The sequence below is a fragment of the Nelumbo nucifera genome, chromosome 1 (genome assembly GCF_055504915.1).
Source record: "Nelumbo nucifera cultivar China Antique chromosome 1, China Antique-T2T, whole genome shotgun sequence".
Taxonomy (NCBI): Eukaryota; Viridiplantae; Streptophyta; class Magnoliopsida; order Proteales; family Nelumbonaceae; genus Nelumbo; species Nelumbo nucifera.
In genome coordinates this window covers 54,552,424-54,579,324 of record NC_142649.1, presented here as the reverse complement: position 1 = coordinate 54,579,324, position 26,901 = coordinate 54,552,424, and the positions used below count along the sequence as shown (strand labels likewise).

Sequence of the window (26,901 nt, the reverse complement as noted above, 5' to 3'; positions counted from 1 at the left end):
CTCAATGTATGGCTTAGTGTACACCGAGGATAATTATGGAACACCCCTATACTAAGCATGGACCATGTTAGTTATCATGTTTCAAAGTTGTTGTACTAAAAGGGATTTAACCAGGGTACACTAGTCATCACGTACATTAGTATGTTCCAACAACTTTCCTCAAAAAGGGTTTACGTATGGAGTAAATCCCTATGGGTGCAAAAACCCTTGACTAGATGTCATTGTTTACATTTATTCCATTCTATTCATAAGAGAAGCAATTTTAAGGTCCTCTTCTAGAATCCTTGTTAACTTAGCGACGGCTAGAACCTTCTCAACAAGTTTCTCTTCTACCATAGTGGCTCTCACCATCATGATAGGTGCCACCAAAGTGTAGGAGTGTGTTCGCATATAATCAAAATCCCCGGTCTTAGGGGAGTTGGGATGCAAGTTGGGCCTTGAGCCAATACTAGATTCTACATTTGACATAAGTATCCCTCCACTTAGATACTCATATGGAGTTGTTGAGATGAATTCTTTTCTCAAAGCTACCCCTTCCTTAGTAATGCCTTCCACCATTGGTAACCTTGAAGGCTCTGTTTTGGTGTTTCAACTTTTTGAAGGGACCCTTAGAGTTGTTCAAGAAGCAAAAGACACAATCAATTATGAATTCTCAGTCCTCATCATGAGACAAGTAGTTGATCTCTCATACTTGAAAGTTCACAAAGCACTTAAACACTTCAATCCACCAAACAGGAATCTCTTTAGGGGGTGTTCTTTATCTGGATTTTGAGAGGGGGAAAGTTGGTCAATGGGATTTTGATTCCCATTGACCAAAAATCCCATGTTTTTTTTTCAGATTTATGTGGGGACCATGGAAAGTTTATTTTCCTAAGTGATACCCATCTCCTAGGTGGGTAAATAACTTTTCCACCTTGGGGGAAAGTTGCCAACACTTGAAAGGAACAAAAATGCCCCTTGTAATAATGGATTTTTATGGATAAAATGGTCATTGCCACATTTACATGGGAAATAAAAGAACATGGGTAAATGCACTTAACCAGGTAAATCTTTCCTAGGAAGCAATTACCTGGGTAAATGCATTTACCCGGGTAAACAACTTACCGAAATGCGAATGGGGCCTTAGTAAAATTTGTATTGACATTTTTAAGTGATCCGGAAATCAATATATAAGACTAATTGGAGGAACCTTTTGAAGAGGTCATTTGGCAAGAAATTGGGCCCACATACAAATTCGAAACTCTAGTGTGTTCAATTAGGCTAATCTCCAACAAATCTCATAGCCAACCAAAGTTTCCTTTTTAGTTCTCAATCACTTAAGCTCAGTTTGGAAGGAGTACAAACACAAATATGTACAATGCAAATACATATAAAATAATACAAAATACAAGGATTTGCACTCTACATATTTGTATTTGTACTCCTTCCAAACTAAGCCTTAGGTGCCAATTTACATTCATGGGGCCCATTAGAATAACTTGGGAAGGTTTCTCTAGTTGGATGCTAGGTTTTGTCATCAAAAACCATTTTCCATCTAATGGACGCCATAAAGGTTGCGGAATGGGTGGGGCGAATTTCAAAAATTTCCTACCTTTTCCCAACTGGGAATCATATTCCCTAAATTTAGAATACAATATTCAAGGATCCTACTTGAACCATAATGAAATCAGATCTGAACCAAAAGATAAATGGGAGGAATATACCTGATCCGGAGAAGCAGTATCTCCCAAAGTTGGTGTTCACGCCCAAAGAATGCACCAAGATCCGTTCCTACTAAAGATGACACAGCTGTGGATGGAACAGAACCAGCAGGGTGTGTCCTACACACTGAATCCTTCACAAGAACCCTCTGGAAGCACTAAACACTGAGTCTTTTTCAGTATTTCTTGCAAGACTGATGTCAAGAACAGATTTCTTGACTTCCTATTTCTACAAAGATCGAATCTTGCAAAGGTAGATGGCAGCGGCAGGAGGAGAACTCCAAGGGCGAAAAAGGCTAAACTGCTTTTCTTTTTCTCTCTAGAGTATGAATGAGAGCTAATCTCAATTCGCAAGGAGATTTCTTTTCACCAAAACTCTAGTTCGAATTCTGATGTTTTTCCCCTTGTTTTTCTCCTCTTTTCTTCTTGATTAAGAAACCTCCTAATCAGGAGTTATCCCAATCCAAATCTGTATTTGGATAGGGGATTATCTTAATCCTATCTGCAGATTAATAGTTTACTCCTGATCTTATCAGGAGGTTACCAGATTCAAATCTAATCTGAATTTGGTCTCCTGGAGTGGATAAGGTTAAAGACCCAATCCTTTTACTAACATTAATCTCAGATTCGCCCCATAGATGGGTGATCATATCAGCCCAGCTCGAAGTGGGCTTTTGGCCCATTAGATGTTCAGTGTTTAACTAGTTTCCAATCTGCTGCCCAGTTGGGTTTCTTTGTATGGCGTGGGACCCAAGCATTGATCTACACACCAGCCACATGGGTTCGGCCCAGCCTTTAATACAAGGCCCAGCCGAATTCACTAAAAGACTCAGTAAACCCCTGAGCCCATCATATGGACCCTATGGGCCCAACACTTACATTAAGTGGTCCCTGGGCCAAGCCATCTTATAAAAACCCAGGGACTGTGGGCAGGTGCAAGATTAGCCCATCAGGTACTATCCTAAATGGTCTTACACTTAACCTCTCAGCCCTTAATGATCAAGCACTGCCCGACAAGAGAGGACCTCTCCCTCGGTTGCAAGGAACAGTGTCGCACTCTCCACTCATATGGATCCCGGGAATTAAAACCATTTGCAAACAATTTGAAACCGTATATATATATATATATATATATATATATATATATTAATTTTGCAAAACAAAATTCCAACGATTGAAATCAACTGCCGGTAGTTTGGTTTTCCATCAAGGAGAGTGCATTCCCGATCATTACCCTTTGTCCGACAAAGGGGCTGATCCTGTCACTATGATCACCCACTCAGATGAATTCTCAGACTGTCCCAACATACCCAGGTTTTGATCCCCATCTAAGGATCTCACTGATTGGCATATCAAAGACAGCCTGATCCGACACCTAGTGAAATGTCATAATCGAGTCTAGGGGTCAAGTGTAACTTTCCAATTTTGTCCATCTGTCTCCAAGGTCCAAGGCAACACTGGAATTCTGGTCTGGTTCAAGGATTCAAGTAATCTCATACTGCATGTGCCTCGGGTCTTACCCTGGTGGCTGAGACAAGCCATCCCAACACTTGGTGGCACACCAGTATCAGTCTTGGTAGGATAAATCTCCCCAGACTTATCCAACGGCTGTGAATATTTAAAACTAACACGAGTCTTTGTAAGTGTCCAGTTTTAGGGTCTTACACAGAATTAAACCAAACAACATAAATCAAACATGCACTTTATTTATTTCCACTAAATAACAAAAATACATCAAATCGGATTGAAGTTAAGGGCATACAAGACTGTCTAACACATATTTGTATTTGTACTCCTTCCAAACTAAGCCTTAGGTGCCAATTTACATTCACACGGGGCCCATTAGAATAACTTGGGAAGGTTTCTCTAGTTGGATGCTAGGTTTTGTCATCAAGAACCATTTTCCAATTTAAATTATATCACATGTAACAGCACTTGAATCCATTCACTCAACAAGGGTCATTAAGAGCATGCCACATGGCAAGAAACCCACCCCTTCATGTAGCTAATATTCAAAGATCGGCTTCTATTAGGGAAAATTTGTGCCCATACCGTTCTAACAGCATTTTGCAACCTTGCATTGGAAATCTCTCTATGAAATAAAGCATACAAGTATGGAGATATTCTCAATGCAAGACAGTAAAATCTGCTCGAATGGGTTTTGTCCTAACTGAAGCCAAACTCTGATATTCATTGCATTGTCAATTTGCTTTTACATTGGCAATACATCTTTTTGGGTCAATCCATTAGAGGGCCCATTAACTTCACATTGGGCCCCACTCAAGACGTTCTCTCGGGCCAATGATTTCTCCTTGGTAAACCCCATATGTGAAAAAAATTATCTATCAACAATCCTTCCATATCCAAAGCAATAAAGATAAGGTGATATATATAAGAATATAGAATCACCTTGTGGAATACCCTTATTTGATTCAAACAAGCTAAACACCATTTGACACCACGAATCACAAAAACCCAAGGACCACAAGACTCATAACAAATAATCCAATTCTAACACGTCATATAAGCTTTTAAAACATCCAATTTAAAGCCATCATCCCTTCTTTCAACTTTGTGTTCCTTTTACAGTACATTAATTCAAGAGTAATGACAATTTTGTCTTGGATTTGTCTTCCTAAAATGAAAGTGGCCTGGTATGAAAAAACACATTTATCAAGAAAAAGTTTAAGCCTATTAGCCATTAATTTAGTGGTTATCTTGTACAACAGATCATAAAGACTAATAGGTCTATAATCCTTAACCTCTAAAGGATTTTGAACTTTTGGAATTGATGTATATGATTAATTTAATACATTTTTTTTTTGTATCTAAAGAAATCACAAACATACTCAAAAGTTTCCTCTATTAAAACATCTCAAAACTTTTAATAGACAATTGCAGGAATACCATCTGGATCTGGAGCTTTAAGAGGACTTGTACTCATAACCACATTTTTTTAACTTCCACTCCATGGATGGAATTGCAATTAGCGTCTCATTCCCCTCGAAAATAATAGATCCAAATAGATTTTGTCTCCCTTTGAAACATCCTTTCCCTAGAAGACTAAAAGAGATCAAAAAAGAATTTAATAAAAAGCTTATAAATTGTTCTATGTTTAGAGAGACAATTTCCTTCCTCGTTTTTAATCCAAGAAATTTTGTTGTCTTCAAAACATTGCAGCATTGTGAAAATAAGAAGTGTTTCTATCACGAAATTTCAACCAAAGTTATCTTGATTTTCGTTTCCAGAATAATTCCAATAGATTAAAAGTATTTCTCCTTCATCTTTCCCAACTTTATAATTAGGCATCGCTCGCTTTTCGGTAAGTTACTTACCCGGGTAAATGCAATTACTTGGGTAAGTTTTTTCTGGGAAACACTTGCCCGGGTAAGTGCATTTACCCGTGTTCTTTTATTTCCAAGGTAAATAAGGTAATGACCATTTTGGCCATAAAAGTCCATTATTAAAAGAGGCATTTTTGTCCCATTCAAGTGTTAACAACTTTCCCCTAGGTGGGAAAGTTATTTACCCACCTAGGAGATGGGTATCACTTAATTACCCGGGTAAGTGATACCTGGGAAAATAAACTTTCCCTGGTCCTCACATAAATCTGAAAAATGAACATGGGATTTTTGGTCAATGGGAACCAAAATCCCATTAACCAACTTCCCCCCTCTCAAAATCCAAAAAAAGAACACCCCCTTGGTCTCCAATGATCCTCAATTAATTCATGTCTCTCTAATACATTAATTTGGATATCCAAACACTCAATTATTTGGTTAATATCCCCAAATTTCTCTCTATTCCATTTTTTAAGAATCTTCTAAATTATGTCTCACTTGGCACTAATCCGAAAGATAGCATAACCAGCTATACCTTCTTTCCACTCCTTACTAATTATTTCCAAATATTCCTCTTCTTGAAGCCAAGCCTAAAAAAGCCTAAATGGGTTATGTCTTGGTTTATTTCCTGAATTCAATTCCAAATAAAGGTTTATGATCCAAACCCTGTCTTGGGCATGCCTAGCCTTTAATAGTATGAAACAACTTCAAAGCTTCATCTGACACCAACACCTTGTCCAATTTCCTTTTAATTCTTCCTAAACCTAACTGCCCATTAGACCAAGTGTTATTTCCTTAATAGACACAAATCTCAGACAAATGAAAATTATTAACAAATTCCAAAATGATATCTTGTAGCATTACAAGACATCAAAATGATATCTTGTAGCATTACACAAATCTCAACATCAAAATTACTATCATCAATATCTAGAAAACCCAAATTGAAATTGCTCACAATAATGCAGACTTCTGACTAATTATAGGAGTTTAAATTATCGAGAAAATTTTTCCAAAAACAAAATCTATCATTTATACAGTTTAGCATGGATGAAGCATAATAACCAAATATGGCCAAGAAAAGGACCTGACGAAACAAATACTACACCTCTTATAAGAGAACAAAATATCCACCAAAACATTGTCTTTCTAAAAAACAGCTAACCCACCAACTAATCCTTCAAAAGCCAAGCATAATGGTTAGGATATTTTAATTTTTGCCCCAATTGTACAACTTTAGTATTTAAAATCTTTTTTTTTTTTGAAATGGTATTTAAAGTTTTTAATTCCTTAAAAATAACTACGAGGCATTACTTTTAACCAAAATTTTCAAGTTCTGCAAAAGAGGTTTTCTATTAGCACCCTTGAAATTCCAACAAAATATGGAAAAGGAATCAAATCTTTTCCATACAAATATATTTTAAACCTGACCAAATAGAAGTCTATTTGGGCTTTCTTGGTTTTTCACCAAATATAGTCCTCGTTTGGGAGGGTTTTCGGGACAGGACTTCTAGAATTCCGATCTGGACCCCACACGGGATCACCAAAAGCTATATTTAGTGAAAATCTGGAAAGTGTGTCTGGTTTTTTTACCAAACGGTCTTTGTATTTAAAGACAAGACCCCAAAAGCTCAATACGTCTTTCAAACATCTGGGCTGTTGGAAGATCTTTCTAAAAATGCTTGCTAAATGGCACCTATACTTTTTAATTGACTTATTACTTATGCTACATGCATGCATAGATGAAATGCATAAATACCAACAAGCATACATGCATACAAATATATGTACATGAAATATTCCTATCTAATGGTTGAGATTTGCATAGGACCATTTTTAACACATTAGGCATGGTAAGTCCACCCAAGCTCAAGTGATAAAGCTAGACTCAGACTGGGTGCATGCCTAAGGTTGGCCTTGGACTGGGTAGATTGAGCTTGACTTTTCATGTTTAGTTTGAGCGCAAGCCTCAAGCCCAACTATTAGGGATGATCTTTTCTAGCCCAACCTGGCCCTAAAATTTTTAGGTTTGAACCTAGGTTTTGTATTCAAGTCGAGTTCAACACTTAGTTGCAATAATATGGAACATAATATATTATATATAATATTTTTATTATATATTATTAGCAGAGAGGGCCCCGCTTTGTAGGGGCTGTAATGAAATTGCAACATTTCTATTTGCTGCATTATAAAAGACAATGGGTTTCTTAATAAGAAACTTGTAATTATAAATACTCAAGTCTTGAAACTCATATAAAAACTTAAAAGATATCAGCATATGCTCATTTTTTAAATATTGCTTCAGCAAAGTATCTCATATAAAAGAATACGATCATACAGTGATAGTTGTGAGTTCTACTTCATAATTGTCCTTTGTTTCACATTGACAACTCCCAGTTGACCCAGATAATAGAACCGTTGGGCCCGAGAACTGTCCAAGTAATCGGTTCCATTTTATACCCCAAACCCAATCCTTGGCCAAAAATCGTTGAATCGGTCAACGACCCGTTGACCCAAGTGATTGAACCGTTGACCCGTTCAACAGTTTTGGCCATTTTTTATTTTTTATTTTTAATTTTTTATGTTAGAGTAGGCCATCTGTTCGAACCAGACGATCGAACCATCAACCTAGAAACTAGTGGCCAGAACCGTTCCGTTTCCGGGTTGTTTTTTCTAAATGTCAATAATTAGACAAAATAACTTTGTAGTCATAGTCATGGGAAGGCTGGACATTGCAAAGGATTCCAAAACCTTGAAAGATAAATCCAAAGTGACCTTAAACACAAAAAAAAATGGTGGTAAATCTAGCAAACTAGAAAAGCCAAGGAAAAAAAATCAGAAAATTGAGTCCAAAGTTCCACTTTGAGATGGAGCTAAACATTTAGGCCCAGTAACCATCCAAGCAATCGGTTCCATTTTACTCCAATCTTGGTCCCAGGCCAAAAACCATTGAATCGATCAACGACCCATTGACCCAGGCGGTCGAACTGTTGACCCGTTCAATGGTTTTGACCATCTTTTATTTTTTAATTGGGAATCGTCTAGGCAATTGGTTCCATTTTATCCCAATCCCGGTTCCTGGCCAAAAACTGTTGAATCGATTAATGACCCATTGACCCGTTTAATGGTTTTTGGTTATTTTTCTTTTATTTTTTAATTTTTGTTGTTAGAAACGGGTCGTCTGTTCGAACTGGATGGTCAAACCGTCGATCCAAAAACCAGTGGCCATGACAGATTCCATTTTTGGGTCGTATGAGTCACATGCTCAAATGACATAACACGTATGGTACTGCTTAATGGACCTCACACACTCAATTTTTCCTGTAATTTCTGTTGCCAGAACGGGCCGTCTGTTCGAACCAGACAATCAAACTGCCATTTCTTTTATTTTTTTAATTGGGAATCGTCCAGGCAACCAGTTCTATTTTACCTCAATCCCGGTCCCTTGGCCAAAAAACCGTTGAATCGATCACTGACCCATTGAACCGAGCAATCGAACCATCAACCCGTTCAATGGTTTTGGTCATTTTTTTTAATTTGTGTTGTCAGAACGGGCCATCTGTTTAAACCGGACGGTTGAACCATCAACCTAAAAACTAGTGGCCAAAACGGTTCCGTTTTTGGGTTGTATGAGTCACACACTTGAATGACATAACACGTATATACTGCTTAATGGACCTCACACACTCAATTTTTTCCCTATAATTTTTGGTGTCAGAATGGGCCGTTCATTCGAACCATCAGCCCGAAAACTGATGGCCATAATGGTTTTATAATTTTTCGCTTGTAATTTTTATTGTCAAAATAGGCCATTCGTTCGAATTGAACGATCGAACTGTCGACTTGAAACCAGTGGCAAAAGGGGAGACCACCCCTATCCCTTTAATATATATAAGACGAAAATATATTTTAATGATAGGGGTATAAATGGAAGAATGAAATCAGGGTCCTTTGACGATAACATTATTATATAATATATAATATAATATAATATATAAATATAAATATATATAAAATTCAGGCATTTAAGAGGGGATAGGATTGGAAATATGAAATTAGAGAGGGGTAGGATTAAAATTATAAAATCAGCATTTTAAGAGGGGATAAAATTGGAAAAATGAAATCAAGGAGGGGTAGGATTGGAAATATAAATCGGGGTGTTGGACCATGGACGCTCATCCATTTATTTTAATGACAGGGGTATAAATGGAAGAATGAAATCAGGGTTCTTTAACGATAACATTGAACCATTCTTATTTTCATTAATGGGTAAGACATAAATTATAACATACATTTTTACATATATATTATATTTCACATAATATAAAAATATGTATTCCATGTTTAATATTTAGAAAGATAGGCCTAAAGTCCATGTTTATTTTTTTGAAAAATAAATTAACTTAAATAAAAGTTTTAAATTATAAATGGTGTTTTAAATATGTTTGTATATATTATAAATCAATGTTTTTGAACCGCTGTTGACCCGGGCGGTTGGACCATTTAGCCTGGAAACCGTCCAAGCAACCGGTTCTGTTTCACCCCTGACTTGTTCTTGGGTAAAAAACCGTTGATTTCGTCAGAAAATTGTTGACCCAGGCGGTCGAACCATTGATTTGTTTGACCCAGACAATGGTTCGCGGTTTAAGAAATTGTAGAGAGGGGAGAAACTTTGACTCTTTGAGTTTGAGATCTGATATCCAGAAGAAGAAGAAGAAGAAGTTGCAGAGATCTAAAAAAAAGAATGAAAAATCGATCACAAATCTAAGATCCGAGAACTCATATCTTAGATTAAGATCTGTCACTCGCGCTGGTACCGTCGTCGTCGCCGTCACCGTCGCCGTGGCTGGTGAATATCAAATGATTCTCCTCCTCTTCCTTCTTCCCTCTTTCCCTCTTTCTTTCCTTCTTTTCTTCTTTCTCAGCCGACAAAAACTCTATTATTCTCCACCTCTCTTTTCTCATATATAAGTATATATAACTACTTTCTAGTTTGCCCTAATGCAAACTGTCCAAACCATTCAACCCGGACGGTCAAACCACTAACCCAAAAACCGGTAGCTAGAACGGTTCTGTTTCCGGGTCTAGTTTTTAAAACCTTGCTATAGATAAGACACACACACACACACACACACACACACACACACACACACACATATATATATATATATATATGTATGTTGAGGTGGGGCAGGGACCTCAATCCCCATCCTCGACTTTGATTGGGGATTCCTAAACGGCTATACCCTGTCTCACCAAAACAATTCCCCTCGGGTCTGAAAGTTGAATCCCCATCAGGATGGAGAAAATTGCCATCCCTAAACGCTAGAAGCTATATTTAGTGAAAATCCGAAAAGCAATGCCACTATTATATGAAGCTACTCAAGGTAACTTCTCGATAACATAATTGCTCAACTACCGTTACTCTGTCATCGCAACTCAGCAGTACTAGACTTGTTCATGGGCCAGGTTGGGCCGGGCTTTCACTTTGCATTAACAAATTTTTCTAAGGCCTGAGCCTAAGCCCGACCCGACCATTGGGCCTACAACTTGGGCCCAAGCCCGACCCTCATAAAAAGCCCGAAGCCCGGGCTTGGGTTTGAGCCCGAAGTCTAGCTCATGCCGCTGCTATTGCTGAAGTGGTTGAATGATATATCTATAGAGAGAGAGAGAGAAATTATAAAGAAAAAATAAAAGATGTATATATTAAATTATTAATATATATATATTCTAATAAATATTATATATTTTATATTATATAAAATACATATTATATATTTTATAAAATATATAATGCTGAGTCGGGCCGAATTGGGCTTTTTTGAAAAATCCCGAGCTCGGCCTGAAACACAATTGGACTTGCTGTTTTGGGCCCGAGGTCAGGCCCGCAGGCCTAGTTACATGTCGAAGCCTGACCGGGGTGCAGGCCGGACCGTCAGACTACCCGGCCCATGAACAGGTCGAAGCAGTACCATAGTTTACTTTGTAGGCTTTCCATGGGAGGCCCACTTTGCAAAACGAGAAGCTCGGTCCGTGAAAGCCCTCCCAAACAAGCGATTAGTGGTTTATTGATAGCGGTTCAGTGAAAGTTAGCTCAATAAAAGCTGGGGCCCTCTCAAACGGGCCCGTACCTCTGTGATCGGAGCAGCTTTCCAGCTCCATGTGCGTTCCGGTTTTAAAACATTGCTTTCTTTGCTAGTTACTTTGACTTACCTCCCTGAGAGAACTCGACAGCTCTCAGAAGTTGTGTTCTCCTGTTTTACAACAATGGCGGAAATCTCAGAAGCTCGGGAGACAGCAACAAATACCTCCCATGGAGAAACTGTTACCGACTTCGACCCCAAGACAATGCGAAAGACGAAGCCAGGGCTCAAGCGACTGATTCTGATACTATCAGTTCTCTTCTCTTTCTTCTTAGGTGACGATGACACTGCTCTCTCTTCTCTTTATTTCTAGGGTTCAAAAGCATTTTTTAATGGCTCCTCATTTTTTTGTTGTTTGTAGGTGCTCCGTTTTTGCTGAAATCAATAGAGATATACCGTTCACCACTGCCATTTCGCGAAATTGATATGTTACTGAACCATCTTGAATCGAAACCTTTGTCCCTTCCTTGCCGTTTTCAGGTTGTTTTTCTGGGTTTTTATGGCCATAATTCCGATGAGTCTCGTGCGGATGAACTAGGGTTGTTGATTCGAGAGCGAATGAGAAAGTTGACCGGTAATGATCCGGTCTGTGGTGGTTGTGGCAATAATTATCCTGTTTCGGTGATGGTTGATTCCAGCTTGGACTGCATTCCAAATAGAAATGATGCTGGGTGTTTGTGGCGTTGTGGAAACGGGGATGTTTCTGGGTTCCTTGAGAGCTTGAGGGATGATGAGGCTTTTGATGAACTATTAGAATCTCTTTTGCAGCGAGATGGGGGTTGTTCGGATTCCAGTGGGAAAGTTTACACTGTTGTGGTGGTAAATAGAGACAAAGAGACCAGGGTTGTGGTGGGAAAGCATCGACACGCTTGGATTGTTGGTAAAGTTTCAGAGATGGATGCGGTTTCAATCACTGCCGATATTTTTGTGAAGTTCTTTATGAATGGTGGGAAGAAAGAAGGGTTGGTTCGGGCAGAGTTCATGCCAGTTGGTGCAGATGGAAGGGTCGTTCTTTCTTTCAGCCTTCTAAATGCTGATCCACATGATTGGATTTATGACTGGTGAGAAACTTGATCCTTATTTTTCTTATCTGAAAGACAACATTTTTTTTGAATATTTTTTTTTCTTATGACAAATATATGATGTGAAAAGAACATGTTAATACAATTATATGACGTGAACCTGAAAGGTTGCACTGTGAAAAAAAGATCCAAAAATTGTACATCACTATATACAAGTGGAAATAACCAAGTACTCGGAAGTTATTTGCTGGTTTGATTTCTCCATCTATTGATTCTAGATAAGTTATATTCAATTTGATTTCTTTGTTTGTATGGTTAGCTGTAAATTGTCAAATGCTCTTTGACATGTGGATGTATAGTTATCCAGTAATAAGGTATTATAATCTTACTAGTGGGGACCCGTGCGATGCACGGAAAAATGTAGTTTTTAGAAATTGGCAATGTTTTAATGTTGCATTCACCTGTCACTATATCAAAATATGAATTGTGTAAAAAATAACATAAATGTTAGTAGTGCAACTGTAAAGTGGAGATGACATGAATTATCACAAAATGTAGGAAATCATTAAAAAAATAATACATGAGCTGAGACATGTATGCTAGCTAAGAATTAATCACATTGATCTCTTTAGGTAAAAGTTTGTCAACCTGTTATACAAAAATTATACAACAGACCATCTCTTAGTTTTAGTTTTTATTCAAGGGAAAATCATAAAATGAAACATCGAATGAGAAGAGAGTCCACTGTAACATCAAATGCAATTCAAAGAAATGGTCATATTCGATAAAGAAAATGTTATACATGATGCAAGCAAAATCAGTTAATGGGGGAATCAGTCCCAATAGCTCTTTATGTTTTTGAAATTCTCTTAGCATTCTGTGTTGCTCATCTATCTCTATCTTCATTTAAAAGGGCAATTCAGTCAGACAAAAGAATAAATAAGTGTACAGTTAGAATGGAGTATAACATTTACATAAAACCTCAACATTGTACAAAACCTTTCATTCAAGACCTTCAATGACAATTTACATAACTAAACTCACATCCAATTACTTATGTGCGAGGTCAATTTCTTTTATTTTTAGAGGCTTGGCTACCATATTGGAAGAAATGACAACTGGTAAGCAATAAAGGTCAACATAGGAATAATTAATCATATAGAAAAAAAGAAAGGTGCCAAGAAGCAATAACCAACAGAGGTCTCTCTCTCTCTCTCCCAGTTCTCCTTAAACTCTGCTTATTTATTTATTTATTTTTACCAAAAAAAGAAAGAAAATCCACATAAGCAGGCTGCAGATCACACCTCTAATCTCCAAAAACTAGACCAAAAACAAAAGGACAACTTCACACGGCACAAAAGAAATTGACAGAAGAGATAAGCTAAACTTCCCCATCAAAAGCCTCCTCTTGGTTGTCACCATCTTGGTCCCATCTTCCTCCTCCAATTAACCCTTTTCTCGATCTTTCTTCCTTCTTCTTCCTTTCAAACTCTTCAAAAGCTTTTAAGGTGAAATCTTCACCTCCCCAGAAAAACAAACCCAAGATTTTACCAATTTCTACATCCTTTCTAGCCGCTGCCTTGAAAGAGAAAACACTGGTTTTCTCCACCTCCTCTTTGAGACATTTATCAGGTTCTCTAACACCAAAATTGGAATTCTTTTTAGGAGCACCAACAAGATGACCAGTCCCCAGCTGCTTACCCGGGTCCGAGGTATTCTGAGAGTTCTCATTATCAACCGAATCTGATGTTTCAGAGGTCTTACTGTTCCTTCTTTTATAAAAACTTTATAAAATATCATCCTCACCATCCTCATCCTCATCATCATCTAGATTTGATGGGGTCAAATCCACATCTGATCTGATTATTAAATGGATACATGTTTTAACACCTGAAACCAAAATAATTGGATCAAATGTCAGATTGTGTTTTGGACTTTTGGAGTTCATTGACAGCCCTAACCGCAGGTTCTCGAGTTGACATTTTTGTTGCGATTGAGCATGTGGAAGTGGATGGTGATTCCAAGTGATTATTTGTTGGACCAGAGATGACTTAGTTAGTCCTTGTTGATTGAGTCATCCTCATTAGGGATAAAGAGCCCTAGGTTCCGTAGAGAACATCTCATGGAAGCAGTAATGGGGAGTTACTTTTAGGATCATCTTTTCTGTGGTTAATTTGTATATTCTTTTTTTCCCTTTTATCATGCTTCCTTGAGGTCTGTTGTTGAATCCTTCTTTTGTTGTTTGGGGTTCCTAGTTCTTGTTTGTGCTCTTTTTCTTTCATGTTAGTGCACTTTTTCCTTTCTCAATGAAATTATAATAATTAGTAGACACATGAATCCTTGGATTTATCTTGTACCAAAAACAAGAAATAGAACAGAAAACTGATTGCGAAGGGAGAAAATCAGTAGAAGAGAAGAAGAGAAGGGAGGGCAAGAGAACGGGGAGAAAGAATTCTCAGTCATACGCACCAATGCGAGCCCCCCTTGTTTCATCGTTAACTGATATAACTAAAACAACACAATTACATTAATGTCCCTGATTAGTGGGGGCTGCTCCCTGGCCAAGGGGTTATCCTTGGGGGCTCTATTGTACTTCTTCTCTTTTAATAAAATCTCTCAACACTTGGTTAAATTTATCTATTTCTTTTACCTGCAGGGATTTTCAAGAGATAGATGAAACTATGTTGGCCCCTGTTATAGAGGCTTTGGCTCCAGTTGCAGATACAAGTGTGGAAAGTCAAGTAATATATCATTCTTCTCAAAGTTTGCTTAGAATTCTTTGGTGCTACCATTTGGATATGCTTACACCTATACTATTTTATCATGTTTTTCAGTTCTTGCTTGTGGACAGGTGTTATACCATACTCCAAAGTCATCATTTTCTTATTGGGATGAGAAGTTGGCCAGCTACATCTTTAGTACCAAAGATCTACCTTTCTTTGTATGCTTCTTAAACTTGTTTTAGGAAAGATCCATTTGAAACAAGATTTTAACTGCAAATTGGTTCTAGCCCTGCTGATGATAATAAATTTAAGTTGAAGTTTGATAAAGAATCCTAAAATAAGGTTTTTTGGTGTGGTTGTATCCTGCCTTGTGTTTTTAAATCACTGTTGAGCGCTTGATCCTTTTTTTTACCTAGAACAAGATGTTGGACTGCATTGATAATTTAAACAACTGAGCTTAGTTTTGAATAAAGTAGTGGAAGTAGGTTTTGGTCGTGCACTGTGGAATCGATGGGTGGATGATTTGCATGTGCAATGCATAGTTGTATAAAAGTAGGTATAATCATGATGACATATTAGTTAAGCAATGTGTCGAAGGGAGGTGTTTTTTTTTTGATAAATAAATATTAAATTTCATTAGAAGCAAAGGATTACATCTATTACAAGCATCCCAGTGTGAGGCAGGAGGTGCAGCCTCACTTTTTAACAAAAATACATAGAAGATTTACAAATGGGCCCAGTACATCTGATCCCTAGTTACCCCTTGCTTAGCTAGAGAATCAGCCAGTTCATTGCCCTCCCTTCCCACCCACTGTATAATTAAAATCATCTGTTGAGTGAGCCATTTGAACTTCTTCATTTCATTTCTGTAACACCAAATCATTGAATCTGGGTTCTTTAGCCAACCCACCACCACCTTGGAGTTCCCTTCTATCATCAATTTCTCCACTCCTAAATCTCTTGCAATCTGAATGCCTTGTAGGGCTGCATATAGTTCTGCCTTTAAAGAGTCTCCATGTCCCATTGGTCCTGAAAAGATGGCTTTTAAATTTCCTTCCTTGTCTCTTACAGCCCTTCCTATGCCAAACGGACCTGAGTTGCCTTGGCTGCTCCCATCAAAGTTTAGTTTCAGCCAATCTTCAATTGGAGGATTCCAAACTGACCTTGCTTTAATTTTTTGTACTGCACTAAAGGCTATGAAGCTCCAATTCCTCCATATATCATCAAAAGAGAAATATTTGTAGAGGTCCAATGTTTGCAACCAATGTATAAACCTGGTCATAACACACTCCATAATTTGTTGTTCACTTCTTTCCTTCTCTTGGAAGATTCTTGCATTTCTTTCTTCCCATAATGTCCAGATCACTACTGCTCTAGTGCATCTCCACATTATTCTTCCCCTTCTCTTTGGCAATCCAAAGGTTGATGGATCAAACAACATTTTAATCTCCGTTGGCATATTCCACCTACACCCAAACAAGGAGAAAAACCGATCTCAGATTTCTTTAACAAATGAGCAAGAAATTAGTAGATGAAAGCAAGATTCACCGTCGCATTTACATAGAGAGCACCAATTTTGGGAAATACATAGAGAAGGTCTTTTCTTTTGCAATGAATCCAACGTGTTAATTTTCCCAAGAGCCACTTTCTAACAAAAAGCCTTAATTTTAGGGGGAATCGGATGAACCCAAATTTCTTTCCAAGGAAAGGACAAAGAGGAGGGGGACCGGCAAAGAGCTTTAAAAAGGATGCACAAGAAAAAAGGCCTTTAGGGTTTAGGCACCAAAGTCTTCTATTGGGATGTAGGCTCTAAGCAAGCTTTATCAAGGAGAAGGAGAAGCTCTGACAAACAATTAGCCTCCTCGTCCCTCAACCCCCTCCGAAACCCAAGATCCCAATTAAGTTTCAAAGGCAAAGAAGGAAGAACAAGAAAATTGGAGATCACCTCATTTCTGTATAAAGAGATAGAATACAAAGAGGGGAACAACTCCTTTAAAGGCCGGTTACTAAACTAGATGTCTTCCCAAAAACGAATTAAATTCCTTGAGCAAATATCACACCTGATATACTTGAGGAATTGAGGGAGGAGGCTATGTGTCGCCTTCCAAGGTGCTGCCAAGGTAGCCCTTCGTGATACACCAGCATCCCAACCATTCTCCGATCTGCCATGTATGCTAGCCACCATCTCAACCCACGAATTTTCCCTCTCTAAAGGCCATCTCCATAACCATTTCCCTAGGAGTGCTGTATTTTTCTTTCTTACATTCCCAATACCTAATCCACCCTCTTCCTTGCTTCTACACACCACCTCCCAATTTACTAAGCGATCTTTCCTGACCTCTCCTGGATCCCAAAGAAAGTCTCTCATGATTTTTTCCAGTTTCTTTTCCTCCCTTGGTGGGATCCTAAAAACAGAGAGGAAATAGATTGGTAGGTTAGCCAATGTAGATCTTATTAGAGTAATCCTACCTCCCAAAGAGATATAATTTCTCTTCAAACCAGCCAACCTCTTTTTACTTCTTTCTACAACTGGGTTCCAAAAACTGCTTTCCTTTGGGTTTGCATCTAGGGGTGATATGACACTCTAAGCAATTTGCCATCAAGCTCAGGTCATTCTCCTCCATATTAACCCCTGCTATGCAACTCTTATTTAAGTTTATTTTCAGATTGGAAACTTATTCAAACTTCTTAATCAGTTCTTTCAATCTCCTCACTCTCCTAATGTCTCCCCCTTCACAAAAAATTATGATATCATCTACAAATTGGAGATGAGTAATTGGAACTGTTATAATTCGACCTGCCTTTGAGTTCTGTTAGTCTGATAACAGCCAAGAAGAAAGAGGAAGAAAGAAGGAAGAAAGAGAGAGAAAGGAGGAGAAAAGGAGAGAAGAAAAGTCTGGTTCGAATTAGGGAAAAGTTACTCTCCCATTCGGCTAGACATGTTTTTATATTATTAATATAATGGAAAAGACACATGTGCCCTTATTTAAGTGAGGGACACTAGTTCTAATATAATATTATAAATCAGCAACCTCAACATAAGTATAAAGACAAAAATACCCCTACACTAACACTCCCCCTCAAGCTGGTGAGTATATATCATATAATCCCAGCTTGTTACATATGTAGTCCACTCTTCCCCGACTCAACCCTTTTGTAAATAAGTCTGCCCACTGGTTTCCTATATTAACGTATGCAGTGTCTATCACTCCATTCAGCACCTTCTCTCTCACAAAGTGACAGTCAACCTCTATGTGCTTGGTTCTTTCATGAAACACCGGATTAGAAGAAATATGAATTGCAGCCTGATTGTCACAATAGAGCTTCATTGGAGTATTAATGTTGTATCCTATTTCCTGTAGAAGGTTCCTTAGCCACACTAATTCACAAGCAGTATGTGCCATAGCTCTATATTTTGCCTCTGCACTGCTTCTTGCCACGACTGTCTGCTTCTTACTTTTCCATGCCACCAGATTACCCCCCAGAAAAGTGCAATAACCTGTGGTAGACTGCCTATCAGACATAGAACCAGCCTAGTCAGCATCAGTATACCCTTCGATTTCAAGTTTTCCACCACTTTTGTATATCAAACCACGACCAGGGGCCCCTATTAAATATCTCACAATTCTTAGAACCGCATTCCAATGAGGAACCAGAGGTTTCTGTATGAACTGACTTACCACATTAACCACAAATGAAATATCTGGCCGAGTAATGGTTAGGTAGTTCAGTTTACCTACAAGTCGTCAGTATCTGCTAGGGTCTTCAAACACTTCACCCATATCACTTCTCAGCCTAGTATTTGTTTCCATAGGTGTTTTAGTTGGTTTAGCACCTAACAAACCTGTTTCTTCCAGCAAATCAAGCACATATTTCCTCTGACACAAATTAATGCCATACTTGGATCTTGCTACTTCTATCCCCAAGAAATATTTCAATTTACCAAGGTCTTTTGTTTGAAAATGTTCCTGTAGAAAAGTCTTCAACCTGTCAATGCCCATTTTATCATTCCCGATAATAACAATGTCATCTACATACACCACCAATAGTATTTTTCTTGTCGGAGAGTCATGACTGAAGACAGAATGATCAACTTGGAACTGTTTCATACCAAACTTCTTTACCACCTCACTGAACCTACCAAACCATGCTCGAGTAGACTGTTTAAGCCCATATATAGCCTTCTTTAGTCTGCATACCTTATCATCCTCCCCCTGAGCAACAAACCCTGGTGGTTGCTCCATGTAGACCTCCTCGAGCAAATCACCATGCAAAAAGGCATTCTTGATATCAAGCTGATATAGGGGCCAGTCATACATAGCTGCAAGAGAGATCACAACACGAACCGACCCTATCTTAGCAACTGGGGAGGTCTCTGTGTAGTCAATACCATAGGTTTGGGAGTACCTTTTCCAACCAATCGAGCTTTCAGGCGCTCAACACTACCATCAGGCAAATACTTAACAGTATAAACCCACTTACAACCGACAGCCTGCTTCCCAGGAGGAAGAGCGGTGAGGTGCCAAGTATGATTATGAAGTAGAGCTGAGAGCTCTTCTTCCATTGCACGACACCACCCTAGAGAGGCAAGGGCTTCCTAGACATCCTTAGGGACAACAACTGAGGATAACAAAGAGATAAACTAGCGATGGGAGGCCAAAAGGTGAGTGAGTGAAACATGATTAGAAATAGGATGAAGGGTGCAAGTGCGTTTACCTTTCCGCAAGGCAATGGGAAGATCAAGATCAGATGCCGGGTTTGGGGCTGGTGTGGAGACAACTGCCGGATTTGTCGACGGTGATGGAGCCAGAGGAGTAGCAGTTGGTACACGTGGGCGATGTGTATACAGTTGACGGATAGGTGGGCGTTCAATAGGTGGTGGCACTGGAGGCAAGGACTTGGTCACGACTGGAACAAGGGGGACAGAATCGACAACTGGAAGTGGAAGAAGGGGAGGTGATGAGGAAGAAGCATCACCGGACCCCAAGAAAAATGGAGTAGACTCAAAGAAGGTAACATCAACACACACAAAGGAACGTCGAGAAATAGGATGGTAACACTTATACCCTTTCTGGGTCCGAGAATAGCCAAGGAAGATGCACTTAAGGGATCGTGCATCTAACTTGTCGTTCCCGGGGCCCAGATTATGGACGAAGCAGACACACCTAGATACCCGAGGAGAAAGAGGAAACAGAGACAAGGTGGGAAACAAGGTAGTAAATGGGGAATGACCATCAAGGATAGACGTGGGCATTCGATTAATCAAGAAGCAAGAAGTAAGCACCGCATCACTCCAAAAGGGTTTGGGAACATTCATGTGATGCATGAGGGATCGTGCTGTTTCCAAGAGATGATGGTTCTTTCTCTCAGCTACCCCATTTTGTTGTGGGGTGTAGGTATATGAGGTCTGATGTATAATGCCATGTTGGTCCAAGTATTCTTGAAATGATGAAGATAAATATTCATGATCATTATCAGAACGAAAATTGTAATGTGAACACCAAATTGATTGCGAATCTCAGCATAAAATTTCTAGAAGATGGTAAACAATTCACTTATTTCTTTCATTAAATAGAGCCACGTCATCCTTGAAAAATCATCAATAAAAATGACAATATCTATATCCATTGTATGACATCACTTTATAAGGACCCCAAACGTCCGAGTGAATCAAAGAAAAAGGACTCGACACATGGTTATCAACCCTAGAACTAAAGGGAACACGATGGTGTTTCCCAAACTGACACGACTCACAATCTAAAACAGAAAGTTGACTCAACGAAGGAACCAAAGATTTCAAAACTTTCAGCGAAGGATGACCAAATTGACAATGCCACTGGAGAGGAGAGAGAGATGACTAGAGAGCTGTTGATGTTCTTCCACCACTGTCAAGATAATACAATCCACCAGCTTCATGCCCTCCACCAATCTTCATCCCCGTCTTGAGATCCCGAAAACACACATAAAAGGGTAAAAGGTAATGGAACAATTAAGTGACTTGGTCAGCTTACTAACAGACATAAGGTTAAACCGAAATTTGGGGACATACAAAACTGAGGATAGGGATACAGGGTCCAGGTCAACATTACCAACACCACAAATGGAGGATGTGGAACCATTAGCAAGGGTAACGGATTGTGATGTTGAACAATGAGAGAGAGAAGAAAACACACCTAGAGTTCCAGTCATGTGACCGGAGGCTCCAGAGTCAATAATCCAGGGATTGGGTTTGGATGCCAAACAAGCCATACCTGAGTGTGCGAAAGTAGCCGTGTTCTGCTGAGATGTGGATTGGACAAACCTTTCATATTCATCACGGGGAACACTCACCATCTCCTTCCCGGGACCATCTGTGGATGTAGGAGGCATCTGATCAGTTGAACGATTCTCCTGTCTGAAATTGGAACTGGTGTCACTAGTCATGGCATGATTGGCCCAGGTTGAGGGTGGACCATGCAAGTCATAGCAATAATTAATGGTATGTTCATCCATACCACAATGAGTACACCTCCTCGGACCCGAGCCACGTCCTCTACCATGGGCTCCCCCTGAATCTCTACCTCCAGTATGACCACCACCACGGTTATATGTAGGTCCACCACCACCACTCCGGCCATATACCGGACCACTGCTACCACCACGACCAGACTGAGCTCCTCGAGCTCCACCTCTAACACCACGGCCCCTTGACACTACAAAGGCTTATCTATCTGAAACATTAGAGTTGAAACATTAGAGTTCTCAGTAGATCCAATAGAAGTCCTCCGAAGTCGAGAAAACACCTCTTCTAAAGAAGGGAGAGCTGACCCTCCTAGTATCTGAGTCCATACTGGTTCATACTCAGATTTCAGCCCCACCAAAAATCAAGTCACGTCAAGCTGTTCTCTTTGTTGTTGCTGAATTTTGACTTCAGAAGTGAGGGGGTGATAAACATTCAACTCATTACGGATGTTTCACATACTAGCATAGTACTCCTAAAGACTCTGATTGCCCTGTTGCAGATTAAAGTATTCCTGATACAGCTGATATACTTTGGTTGTATTGTCTTGACCAGAATACAACTTCTTAGCATGGTCCCACACATCTTTGGCAGTGTCAAGAAACATGAAATTTACACTAATCTTGGGTTCCATACTATTCCATAACCACATGATACTCTGTGCATCCTCTTGTTCCTAGTCTTCATACTCATGAGAATCAGTGGAGGGTTTCTCCTCCCTTATGTGTTCCACCTTCTTCTTTGCCTTTAGAAAAACTTCTACAGATTTAGCCCAAGGTACATAATTCTCTCCATTCAGTTTAATGGAGGTCATTTGAACATTCAGGTAGCCAGTAGGTATCATCACATTAGATTTGCTATCATTGTTATCTCCCATTGCTGAATTCTGTTATCACTGAATTCGGCACACTGCACACTGCATGATCACACTGGTTTCAGCACTTGTTATTGCTGAAGGTTGCACTCTTTACACCACAAACCCTACCCTACGACTACCTGAAATCTCACCACTATATGAGCACCACTCCTCCTTCGAATCACACAAAAAAACAGCATACACCCTAGCACACTACAGTCTAAAACATACTTCCTATTTGATTCATAACAGAAAATATGCATAGAAATCTCTTACCTCATCACTTGAAAGACAAACCACACGAGAAGAAAATCAGTCCACACAAGACACCCACTGCACCACACAAATCAGCCCTCTTCTCTTCATCTATTAGGGGAGGGCTTCTTAGAAACCACAGCAACCGACCACACAAGACACAACTGGAGGCATAGAAACCTCCAAGGGAAGAGGGCAATCACTCCTTTTCAGCCCTTTCCCTTATCTCCAATCAATGGCAGAGAAATCAAGGGAAAACCCTAGATTGAGTGCACAGAGAACAGAAATCTGGGCAGATCCGAGTTGCTTAGTTGAGCTCTGATACCATGTTATAATTCGGCCTGCCTTTGAGTTCTGTTAGTCTGATAACAACCAAGAAGAAAGAGGAAGAAAAAAGGAAGAAAGAGAGAGAGAAAGGAGGAGAAAAGGAGAGAAGAAAAGTCTGGTTCGAATTAGGGAAAAGTTACTCTCCCATTCAGCTAGGCATGTTTTTATATTATTAATATAATGGAAAAGACACATGTGCCCTTATTTAAGTGAGGGACACTAGTTCTAATATAATATTACAAATCAGCAACCTCAACATAAGTATAAAGATAGAAATACCCCTACACTAACAGGAACATTATCTCTACCCACTCTCCACCCCCTAAACTTGTCTTCCCTATCTGCCTTAGAGAGGAGTCTATTGAAGACATCCACCACTAAAGTAAAAAGGAAGGGAGAGAGAGGGTCACCTTGCCTTAGCCCTTTGTATGCTGGGAAAAAGTCTTTCACTACTCCATTAACAAGGACAAAGAAATGACAAGACCGTATACAACCAAATATCCAGTTACACCATCTTTCTCCAAACCCTCGATGTTGCATTACTTCTAGGAGAAATTTCCAATCCACACTGTCATAAGCCTTTTCTAAGTCCAGTTTGCACACAAATCCTTCCTTTTTAGACCTTTTCATCTCCTTTACACATTCATTAGCTATCAGGATTTGATCAATTATTTGTCTTCCTTGCACAAAAGTTCCTTGAAACTAACTGATGAGGGAGGGGAGAATTACTTTGATTCTCAAAGACAGGCCATTATCTTGTAGACACTGGTCACCAAACTAATGGGTCGGAAATCCTTTGGATGGCTAGCATCAAGTTTTTTTTGGAATCAAGGCCAAGAAAGTTGCATTAACTCTAGGGCTAACAATATGTGTGTTGGAAAATTCTTTAAAGACTTGATAAATCATCTTTCAGCACTTCCCAACAATCCTGATAGAAAGCCATTATGAAGCCATCTGGTTCAGGTGCTTTAGATCTATTCATGGAAAACACTGCCTTTCTTATTTCCTCTTCCTTCAAAGTCCCTTTCCAACCACCTTGCTATCTCCTCATCTAGTAAAGGCTACTTTGATCCTTCTAAACTCAATCTTTCCTCCGGGGGTCTTCTATAAAAGGATTTGAAATGATCCACAAATATTCTGGAAATTTCATCCTAATTCGAGATCTGTTCCCCATTCGTTTCTAGCCTAGCCACAAAAGTTCTTACGCCTTATTCCATTGGCTATCGCATGAAAAAATTTTGTGTTCCCATCCCCTTCTTCTATCCATTCATGTCTTGAATTTTGTCTCCAGGATATTTCCTCTCTCTTCAGGACTTCCTCCAATTCTTTCCTTAATTTTCATCTCAATTCTCTCTCTTCTGCCTGAAGGTTCCTTCCACTTTCTACCTTATCCAACTCTTCAATTTGAGAGATAAGAGTCAGCTTCCTTTCTAGTTTCTTCTAACCTCCCGAAACGATCTCTATTCCACTCCTTTATTTTAGATCTCAATCTTTACAATTTCTTATGGAATTTGATTCCCTCCCATCTTATCCCCTTTAGATCCTTCTTCCACCATTCCTCCACTCTTCAAATAAAATCTGGATGTGTCAACCACATGTTTTCAAATCTAAAAGGAATAGGACCACGTAGGAAGCATTTTGTTCTTAATCTAATGGGGTGGTGGTCCGAAGTGACTCTAGGTAATGATCTCGAAACCAAACCTTCCCAATGATTCTCCCACCCTATGTTAAACAAAAACCTCTCCAATTTTGAGCACAATGGATTTTCCTGAAAGTTGGACCAGGTAAAGTTTGTTTGCAATAGGGGGATTTCCTTCAATTCACACAAATCTATGAATTCATTAAACTTCCTCATATTGATGGTGATAGACTGATGGTGGTTAGAAGTTTCATTGGAAAATCTTATTACATTGAAATCACCTCCCAAACACCATGCACCTTCCCACAAGCCCAAATACTGCATACAGTTCCTCCCACATATCACTCCTCTCTCTGTAACTATTTGGTCCATAAACATTAGTTAGCACCCAAGTGAATCCATCCTCCACAGTTTTGAACTTAACAGATATGGTATATCTGCCAATTAGTTCTTCCATTGATTCCACCACTTCATCCTTCCATAAAATCGCTATACCCCCCAAAGCCCCTCAGGAAGAAGCATCCAGCCATCTAATGCCTCTTGATTTCCACAAGTTTCTGATCAATCTTCTATCCAACTTTGCTAGTTTGGTCTCTTGCAGCATCACCACACCAGGATCCTCTCTTTTTATTAAGTCCTTTGTCACACTCCTTTTCCGTGCACTCCCTACACCTCTTACATTCCAACTAATTATTTTCATTCTTTCACTTTTTAGATTGACCCACTTTTTATTCTTTCCTCCCTACTTAATTTTTTTCCTTCTATCTCCTCTCCCACTGAGTTCAATATCACCCTCTACATCAGATATTAGTCTTTCTACCTCTGTCTTTTTCTTCTTTTTTTTTCCCTTTTTTTCTTCATTCTTTCTAGCATACATCTTCACCCTCTGATTCCCTTGTTTTTGTGTGTTTTCCTTTACAACTGGGTCAGCCTTATTTTGGAGTCCCTATTGACCTATTTCTTCCTTTTTTTTAAGGTCCTCCAAGAATTCGCTAATCAAACCCCAAATCCTTTCTACTTCCTCCTCTGTCCCCCTCCTAACTTCTATCTCCCTCCCTTCCAACCTCTCTATCCCACTTCCATTCACCCTCCTCGGGATATCAGGTTGGGTAGATGGTGTACCTGTTTTGGGTAGAGCACACACATCAGTAACCAAAACTGAATGGACACACTTACCTGGAGACACTGGTGGAGGAACGAAAGTACAGGAGTTTGGGGGTCCAGGTTTGGAGATCAAAGAATCAGGATTATCCCCTAAACTTAGTTTCTGTAGATCAGGAATGGGAGAGTTAACATCTCTGTTTGCGCCATTAACCTTCTCTGGTATTCCCTTCTCTATTGCCTCCATGCTAACCTTCAAGGTCTCCTCTTGTCTCATTTCCTGAGCTTCCTGTCCTTGCTGGGAGACTGGGGGTAAATTCCCTAAGTTTAGGGAGGAAGTAATCTGCTCAGCATCGACTGTAAATACTGCATGCCCATAATCTTTTATTTCTTTTCCACCGATCGATTTCTCCAAAAAGTCTTCTAAAAACAGTTCTTTAGTGTTGAAGCTCTCTGCTTCATTCATATCAATCTTCACTGTTTGATCTATACTGCCCAAACTCGAGTATTCACTTGATTCTGAGCCACTACTGTCTTCAAACTCTGAGTCTGAATCTTGCAATTTCTTCTTACCTTTGTCGCTGCACCTATTAAACTTTGGGTTCCTCTTTTCTGGGGAAGCAGAAGCTTTCCCTTTGGTCTGTACCCACATCATCAAAGATTGTTGCCCCTGGTTTTTTCTTCGGCGTTCCACTGTTTCTGATTTGTTCGAGGCAGAAGATGATGGACCGAAATTATCTTCCATTGTTGGGCTGCCTTAGTGATCACGTGCCCTTTGAGAATGTCATGTGTTTCGGTCTTTTTAAGCCCAATGGTTGGGCTCAAGGGACAAACGAGCAGCTAGGCCCAAGCATTAAAAGCCCAGGCCCGATTTCCTTATTACCTCTCACATGGTCACTTAAAATGCCACGTGATGGGCTTTTAGAATTTGACCCATCTAACTGAGTCCGGTTCAGGTCTGATGTCCCAGCCGGCTGAGTCACCCCTGCTTTTGAATTTTGAACTTGGGGTTGCTTCCCACAACGAAGTCCACTGGTCATTGCTTCAGCGTACTCGCCCCTCTCTATCCTTGGCTTATATATTTCTGTCCCTGTTATTTCACCTTTTTCTCTCTCCAGAGATTGTTTTTCTATTTCAGTGTAACTTCTTTTCTCCTTTTCTTCATCCATTTGACCTCTTCAACGAAACCACTCTTCTTCTTCTATCTTCTCATCTTCTTCTTCCCTCCCTCCATAGCTCAGCTTCAACGGCTGTTAGTAACGAGGCTGAATACAGTACTAGACATATTGCCGCAG

General features: G+C 39.4%; 1 protein-coding gene across 1 annotated transcript in view; it reads left to right on the top strand.

Moving 5' to 3' along the window:
• Positions 1-11,143: 11,143 nt before the first annotated feature.
• LOC104590226 (GPI transamidase component PIG-S-like protein) overlaps positions 11,144-26,901 on the top strand; it is a 51,380-nt gene continuing 35,622 nt past the window's right edge. Inside the window, exons 1-4 of the mRNA XM_010248797.3 lie at positions 11,144-11,459; positions 11,546-12,245; positions 14,863-14,947; positions 15,058-15,147. Coding sequence (XP_010247099.1) covers positions 11,309-11,459; positions 11,546-12,245; positions 14,863-14,947; positions 15,058-15,147 — 1,026 coding nt within the window. The 5' untranslated portion in view covers positions 11,144-11,308. The remainder of the gene's footprint in view (positions 11,460-11,545; positions 12,246-14,862; positions 14,948-15,057; positions 15,148-26,901) is intronic.